At 36.8% G+C, this 8839-nt stretch overlaps 1 protein-coding gene across 2 annotated transcripts in view; it reads left to right on the top strand.

Annotated features, from left to right (window-relative positions):
• The window catches only part of LOC106868925 (uncharacterized), a 44191-nt gene that overhangs the window by 7643 nt on the left and 27709 nt on the right, over nucleotides 1-8839 (top strand). For both annotated transcript variants that reach the window (XM_014914388.2, XM_014914389.2), the window contains 3 exons: nucleotides 913-1023; nucleotides 1927-2016; nucleotides 5843-6070. In XM_014914388.2, coding sequence (XP_014769874.1) covers nucleotides 934-1023; nucleotides 1927-2016; nucleotides 5843-6070 — 408 coding nt within the window. In that variant the 5' untranslated portion in view covers nucleotides 913-933. The remainder of the gene's footprint in view (nucleotides 1-912; nucleotides 1024-1926; nucleotides 2017-5842; nucleotides 6071-8839) is intronic.

Genomic DNA, 8839 nt, shown 5'->3' on the forward strand with positions numbered 1-8839 from the left:
ACACAGACAGACACACATTCTCATTTTTATATATATAGATAAACAGTATTTAGTTTTTTTGTTAAATCATTTCATTGCACTCTTGCAATCTCTTCAGTAACTTGTTTCTCCACTTCCATTTATTTATTTAAATGGAAGTGGAGAGACAAGTTACTGAAGAGATTGCAAGAAAGCAATGAAATGATTTAACAAAAAAACTAAATACTGTTTATAAATTAATAAAGGACTGAACCAATGCGTGTGTTTATTACCGGCATAATGCCTCTCCCAAGGTTTAATTGTATTTCAAATAAAGAATAATAGCCTTCTACCCTCAACTGCAAGATTTTATGCAATAAATACCATTGTTAAACTTTCATAATTGTTCATCTGCACAATACAGTTTGTCAGTGAGTTCAATAACCTCTCCATAACCAAGAGGATGTCAAATGCAAGGAAGAAGGCCATAATTTTGCAGAAAAGTAATTGTTTCATGTATTTACTTCTGTTAATATTCGATACACTTTTGTAGTTAATAGTCATACTTTACTCAGGTTAATTAAGGAATGTAGTCAAAATAATTAGTGGATCCAAATAGTGACAGCATCATACTGGATGCTTTATGGCACTCTACTGTGCACTAGTTTACTTTAGTTCCTTAATAGTTTTATTTGTAAGAAAAACACTTCACTTTCATGGGGGTCCCAGAGATGAAGGTAAACCCTAAAATGTTTTGCAGATATATCCATTGATCAATCCAAGGCTATAAAAGATGTTACTTGCCTAAGATGTTGTAGAATATAAGACTAAGTCCTGAAGCATATGGTTGTTATATGAATTTCTTAATCACATAGCCATATGTATGTGTGTGTGCCTGTGTGTACTATTTTTAATTTAATAATTAATTTTTTTTTCCATTGTTGTATTTTCCAGGTCCTTTCAATCAAAAGTATAATGGAGCCATCTAAAATATATTTAACTTTGGTCCAGATCCTTACACTAACTTGTATTTTAAACCAGCACACTGTCCATTCTGATTTATGGGTATGAAATGTATTTTATGTTCATTTAACTTTTCTTCTTTTTGAAAATGATTTTTTTTTAAGAGTCGATGGGCAGTGCCTTTAACCTTTGAAGTCCTTCTCATACCAATTGGATGTCTTCAGCTTGAATATCTGTAGGGAAATAAGGATCCAAAGTTTGATCCAAATTCTTGCATCGAAGTTGTATCTGTTGAAAGTACCCATGGGATAGATAGCATATTGTGCCTGCCACCTGGCAAAGGCTGTCTTTTGGTCATCATCTTCATGCACACACATGTGAAAAATATACCAAAAGTTGGATAATATTGTTAGTAGTACAATGGGAAATATTCTCAAATATCATTATTAAGATTTAACATCTTAACTCCATACTGACATAGTTTGGCTAGGTAAAGACTGTCTTCAATGTGTCTCAGTTCTCTGTGGTCCAGATATTCAGTTATGACTTCATAACTCATACCTAAGTGTTCTTTAGTCCCTTTTTGCCGTAATTCATGTATAAGTGACTGAAATTTGGGATGTAATTCAACTGTATAATATCACTAAATTTAAGATGCTAGGCTAGCTACAGGGCATAGAGTCATAACTACAAGCATTATTATAGTTATCTGTTCACAGAATTATGCTCGTTTCAATTAGCTTGGAATATAACAAGTCCCAATCTTGCTTCAAGTCTTCCAACAAATGCTATTATTTAAATTTTCAAAAAATGCCTCCTTTCCTGTATTGAGATAATAGTATATTACAGAGAAATTTGACAACCAATTTTAGTTGGTACTGTAATGACCGCAACTATTTTTACTGTGTTTCATAGACAGATCATATTGTTTACTCTGCAAAAATAGAAAAGATTATTTTTATTTACATGTTTGGTATAGTAGTAAATATTGTTTTTTATTAACAGGAGAGAACTATAAATATTGAACAGTTTTCTCAAGACCTGGTAGTGAAACAATTTGTGAGAAAGTTGCTGTCAAAATTACCAGATGTAAAGGTAATGTAAAAATTTATTCAAAACAAAAAGGTTGGCAGCTAAATCTTATTTTCCTTATTACTTACTATAAAAGTGTTAGAGGAAGCACTTATAGATAGCTTACAATGTAAATTTTCATTTTCATCTCCTATTTTAATGGCTAATCCAAATTGAAAATTCCACCAAATTTATACTGCTTGTTGTCAGCATCAGTTGTTTTTGCCCACTAATAGTATTTGTTCTTTCCAAATGTCTATTGTTAAGCCAAATCTAGGCAGAGAATCCCTCTTCAAGAAGATAAGCACCCATCTCCTCTTGTTGAATTTTGTCCATCCTAGCCTTTCTAAACCTGAATTCAGAAGCCTCAGGAAATTAATGATACTCCAAATATACACATATCACCTTTGGATTTATTGCACTCACCAATCCAATCTTGAATTTCTTGTTCTAACACTGCCAACTTCCTAGAATCTGCAAACAAGCAAAATTATAACAATTTTAGAACATAAAAGCACAACCAAAACTGCACCACACAGATCCAGCACCTTGATAGGTACACCCTAAAAAATTAACCTTGATATCACCTATCTACACATTCTTTCTGACTCACAACTTGAATTCAGATCACTGCACTCACCTATCACATTACTCATGAAATGTACACAAAAAATACTTGATTTCCACAACACCAGAAAAAGACCCCTCCATTTTAACTACCATTGACTTCAGCAAAGCTTTTGACTATTTCCTGCTAGCCACTATAATCAAAATACTCAATGCCCAGTTAAAAAAACATCAAAAAATACTTGCTTGCAAAACTACATCTCAATTATAATTAATGAAAACATTTGAACAAGTAAATATGACTGATGGTCAAAATAAGTCTGACTGCCAGTTGGTGGTAAATATAACTTTTATGAGTCGTTTGGCCAGCCAAATCGAAGATGAGTAACTGTGCTTGATAAGGCAGTAGTTATTGATGTACAGTTGTTGCACCAAGAGAAGAGTTATTAGATAGCATTAGATAGTGATGACAGGTGCAAGATGGTTGTGTGGCTAAAAAATTTGCTTCACAACTATGTGGTTTCAGTTTCAGTCCCACCGTGACACATACCTTGAGTAAGTGTCACTTTACTACCAAAGATCAGATTCACTCCCCTTGACATACTATTGGGCTGGTAAAAAAAGTGCATAGCATTTTTTAAGTAAAATTCATTAACGATATTTAGATAGGCACAGGAGTGGCTGTGTGGTAAGTAGCTTGCTTACCAACCACATGGTTCCGGATTCAGCAGTCCCATTGCGTGGCACTTTGGGCAAGTGTCTTCTACTTTAGCCTCAGGCTGACCAAAGCCTTGTGAGTAGATTTGGTAGACGGAAACTGAAAGAAGCCTGTCGTATATATATATGTATGTATGTGTATATGTTTGTGTGTCTTTGTTTGTCCCCCCCAACATCGCTTGACAATTGATGCTGGTGTGTTTACATCCCCATACCTTAGCGGTTCGGCAAAAGAGACCGATAGAATAAGTACTAGGCTTACAACAAAATAAGTCCTGGGGGTCAATTTGCTCGACTAAAGGTGGTGCTCCAGCATGGCCGCAGTCAAATGACTGAAACAAGTAAAAGAGTAAAGAGTTGTACATACCTTTACTCAGCTATATATTTCCCATTTTGTTCCACTACCTTTCAGCATCTTTGAGGCAGCTTCATGATCTCATCAGCCTAGAACTTAACATCTTTCTAGGTCATGGACTAGTCTAAGTAGTTTTCACACTCTTTTAAAGAATTGAAGTTCTTCCCATTAAGAGAATTTTGCAGGGATCAGAATAAATGATAATTCGAAGGTTTAAGCATCACCTTCTTCAGATGCAAACCTGCTGAAGGAATTCATCTCATTTTCCCCAGGACCTTTTTAGTTTTATGTTCATCATCATCATCGTTTAACGTCCGCTTTCCATGCTAGCATGGGTTGGATGATTTGACTGAGGACTGGTGAAACCGGATGGCTACACCAGGCTCCAATCTGATTTGGCAGAGTTTCTACAGCTGGATGCCCTTCCTAACGCCAACCACTCCAAGAGTGTAGTGGGTGCTTTTACGTGCCACCCGCACGAAGGCCAGTCAGGCGGTACTGGCAACAGCCATGCTCAAATGGTGTATTTTATGTGCCACCCACACAAGAGCCAGTCCAGGGGCACTGGCAACGATCTCGCTCGGTGTTGTAAATAATCCATTTCTCATAACACATGATCATTTTTTTCAAAAATGGATTATTTTTGTTTCATCTGAGAATCACAGATGGAAATGCACTCTATTAAGTTTTTCTTCTGTTAAGTTATGAGGCACCCAAATATCATAGCAATTCATGTAACCAAGTGTTTTTAAATGCTTTATAATGCTCACATGAGGTATATGGAGAATCTCCGTGATGTCACACTTTGTGTAACATGGATTATTCTTTATTAAAGTCTCGATTTGTTCATTATCGCTTACTGTAGACCTGCTGAAACGTTTATGATCTTCCCGGCCAAGATTTTCTGTTTTTTAAACCTGGCAAACCACTTGCAAACAACACTTTCAGCTATGACACCATCTCCATAAACAGTATACATCTTCTTTGCTGTTTGTGCAGCGTTTTTGCCTTTTCAGAAATCCAGGCTTGTAAAAAGCACCATTCAAGCATGGTCAATGCCAGTGCCGGCTGACTGGTCCTGTGCTGGTGGCACGTAAAAAGCACCATTCAAGCGTGGTCGTTACCAGTACCGCCTGACTGGCCCTCGTGCCGGTGGCACGTAAAAACCCCCCACTGCACTCGGAGTGGTTGGCGTTAGGAAGGGCATCCGGCTATAGAAACTTTGCCAGATCGGATTGGAACCTGGTACAGCCTTCTGGCTTGCCAGTCCCCAGTCAAACCGTCCAACCCATGCCAGCATGGAAAGTGGACATTAAACGACGACGATGATGATGACGATGACAAGAGCATTAAATGACGAAAATGCTTTTCACTTTCCCTCATTTTCAATTTTACCATAAGAACAGTAGAAGTAAATAATCTACACAAAATTCAAATAGATCTGTTGAGATCTCCTCTTTCAGAATATATATATATATATATAAAAATCCAAGGCTCTGAAAGATTTCAGAACATTTATAAAGAGACAGTCTTACAGCTGTTTCTGGGATATTTTATATATCCCTTCATCAGAGACGGTGCGAGAGAATGGTTAAGCAATAGTTATTCTAGAGAAGATATGAAATAGAGAGTGAAGGAATGAAAGTAGACATGAGATATGCAGGGATATTGTATCTGCAGTCCCACTGTTTAAGCAGAATGGTATGCATATAAGTTACATGTATACCATATATATATATGTCATTTTCTTGTCACATGATAAAACAGATCATGTGATTAAACATCACCAATTGAAAAACACTGTGAACTTTTTTTACCAACCCAATATTTTTCATTTAATGTCTTGGGTAGAGATCTCTCCTCTATCTATGTCGACCCAATATTGTTACCATATAACTTATTTCTTTCTTTTCCTTTTTTTTTTTAACTTACTAATAAGATTCTACATGTTAACAGTTACTAGTTGAGGGAGGTGGGCTTTATGTTGTGGATATCTGTTCTAGGACTTGTTATATATATTGGTCTGTGTTTGATGTTGTCAATATCAACATTCAGCAGTGTTCAGATAAGTAGATCTTTACAAGGTGAAAATATTTTGTGGGATATTATGTTAGAAAGTGGTAGTAAATCTTTTCATTTTCTTCTACTTTAGAATATTAAAGCAACAAACAAATATTAGTACAATTTACAGTTGTAAATATTGTTTTACAGCAGTCAACAGCTGATCGTGAAGAATCTCAAAAGAAAACTGACTACCAATTATTTTTTGAATTGTCAATTATTGACCACAAAATCCTACATGAGTTTGTGAATGGCCATGCCAACTTTGATGATGTTGTAGATGTATTGTCACATATGGTCAAAGATATTACACCTTTTAATAGTACTTATGGTGAATCAACTTACATTAGAGGATATTTTGTGGACTCAATTGAAATGGTATGTATATTTTCAGACCCTTCCAGATGTTTTATGCTATAAACATTTTCTTTTTCATTATTGAGTACAAACAGAAACTGAAAGATTACCTATTAGAAGAATGGATGAAAATAAACAACAGTGGTTTATTATTATGATAGTTGGATAGCAGGACTTGTGTATTATGTGAATAATAAAAAAGAAAGGAGTTCCATTGCCCACAATGATTTTTGTAATTAGTTAATAATAGCGAAAGAGCAGCATCCATGGCCTTCTTCATGACTTTTGTGAGTAACGGGAGAAAGGGTGCAAGCTACTCTCAGACCTGAGATGAACCTAAATGACTGCAGCAAAGGGGACTCTGCTAAAACCACCCATGGTCCAGGTGGTGGTGTTAAACTGAGCTATCAATTAAGTCTACCAGCTGCTAGGAAGAAGAAAGGTCCCTTTGGCAGGGTTCTACACAGTTTCTGTCTATTAAATTTGACTTTGTGAAGTTGAAGCAATAGTTGAAGATACTCACCTAATGTACAGTGCAGTGGGACTGAACTTGAAATCACATAGTTGTGAAACAAACTTAACCACACAGTCATGCCTGCACATGTAAGGAGTTGGGGTATTGACAGAACACATGGAAGAACAGAAGAGAATTCAACAAGCCGGAATGATTAGAATGAAGGATTGTATGTAATGTATTGTAAGGGGCTTAGAGACAAGAATATAGTAGATGTACAAAGTGGTATCAAAAAGTACCTGGACTAGTTTTGTTTAATAAAAAAATAACTTATTTACCTAAGTTTTAACATTATCTCCTTCAAAATAGTCACCTTGCACACCAATACACCAGTCCCAGTATTTCTGCCTCTTTTGGAATCCGGCCTGGACGTCGTTTTCCATAGCGAGTTGAGGTACTTCTGCAATTCACTCTGGATGTCAACAATGGTGTTAAAACAGCTCCTTTAAGCTGCATTTTCATCTTGAAGAAGAGATGGAAGTCTGCAGGTGTTAAATCTGGCAAATAGGGTGGGTGTGAAAGTGATACCGTATTGTCTTTGGCTATAAATTCACGAGTGGGGAGAGCTTGGTGACAGATAATGCATTGTCATCATGAAGAATCTAATTCTTCACACTCCACAGATCCAGTTGCTTTCACCAAATGTCCTTCAAACACTTCAAAATGTCATTGATTGTCCCCTGACGATGCTCATGCACAAGCTGATGAATTTTCTCCACATTTCTGTGGGTGATGCTTGTGGTAGGTCTTTCACTCGAAACATTGTGTATGACCCATTGCTTCATTGCTGTAAGTTTGCTGAAGCGTGCTCAATGTTTTTGTAGCAGACTTACAGGATCACAAAAACACAAATTTCACAACTTGCAATGTAAACACAACAATGTCACTTGGCACACTGTCTCATGAAAGTCATTGCTAGTTCTCACTGCACATGTACTACAGAACTAGTCCAGGAAACTTTTGAGGAGAGATATAACCTACATGGTTCAATGAAGAGAGGTATGACTAGCATGATTCAATGAGGTTTCATCATCATCATCGTTTAACGTCCACTTTCCATGCTAGCATGGGTTGGACGATTTGACTGAGGACTGGTGAAACCGGATGGCAACACCAGCCTCCAATCTGATATGGCAGAGTTTCTACAGCTGGATGCCCTTCCTAACGCCAACCACTCAGAGAGTGTAGTGGGTGCTTTTACGTGTCACCCGCACAAAGGCCAGTCAGGCAGTACTGGCAGGATTTAGTGAGAACAGATGTAACCAACATGATCCAGTATGGAGAAGTGCAACCAACATGGTCTAGTGAGGACAAATGTGACCAGCATGATTCAGTAAGGACAGGTGTGACAATATAGCTCACTGAGGACTGGTGTGATAGTATGAGTCATTAAGGACAGGTGTGACAGTATGGCTTGCTAAGGTCAGGTGCAACAATATGGCTCACTGGGGACAAGTGTGACTGGCTTGGCTCAGAAAAGTGAAGGTTTAAGTCATTTTCTTCATCTTGAGATGTTGATTTCTTCTCTTAGCTCTATGTTGTAAAGTTGTGTGTTATCTCTGCCTAGTGGGTTTATTTATACAAAGCTCAGCCTTGATTAAACAAATGATGAAAAGCATTCCATGTCATTTTATATAAAGGATTACATTGTTCAGTGTAATGGTTGCTAAGCCTTGCTGGTAAAGCAACCATATATAGGATCCTGTAGGAGATAATTACACGTTAATTACAGGACATACATTGGGGCTTGGTTTAGAAGCAGGAATAATATTAGATCGTCTAAAGCAGGGGTTTTCAAACTGTGGTCCCCGGACCACAGGGGGTCCGCAAGGACAAAACAGGGGGTCCGTGGACAGCAAATACTTTTTATGGGCAATTTGATTTTATATATGTTTTTTAATCGAAATCTTTTAATTGACAATAAACTTATTTGTTAAATACTGTTAAATAAATAGATGTAAAAATATATGTTAATTTAAGCAAATATTTATGTGTAAATTTCATAAGCGTTTATAAGGGTAAAGCCTGAAATATAAAGGGGTCCGCAAGTCAAAAAGTTTGAAAACCCCCTGGTCTAAAGCACAACATGAAAGAAAGAAAACCTTCAGTTGTCCTTATTAATGAAGAAAGATTTATTTCCCTTTGTTGTGATACACACGTCAGAAGTGTGACAGTGTAGAACAACAAGACACCAACAACATGAAACAAGCAGAGGAGGGAGCCTCTACATAGTCACTTGAGTTGCTGGCAATAACAATCAAATCTCCCTCAAATCA

Source organism: Octopus bimaculoides, chromosome 9 (assembly GCF_001194135.2).
Source record: "Octopus bimaculoides isolate UCB-OBI-ISO-001 chromosome 9, ASM119413v2, whole genome shotgun sequence".
In the NCBI taxonomy this organism is placed as follows: Eukaryota; Metazoa; Mollusca; class Cephalopoda; order Octopoda; family Octopodidae; genus Octopus; species Octopus bimaculoides.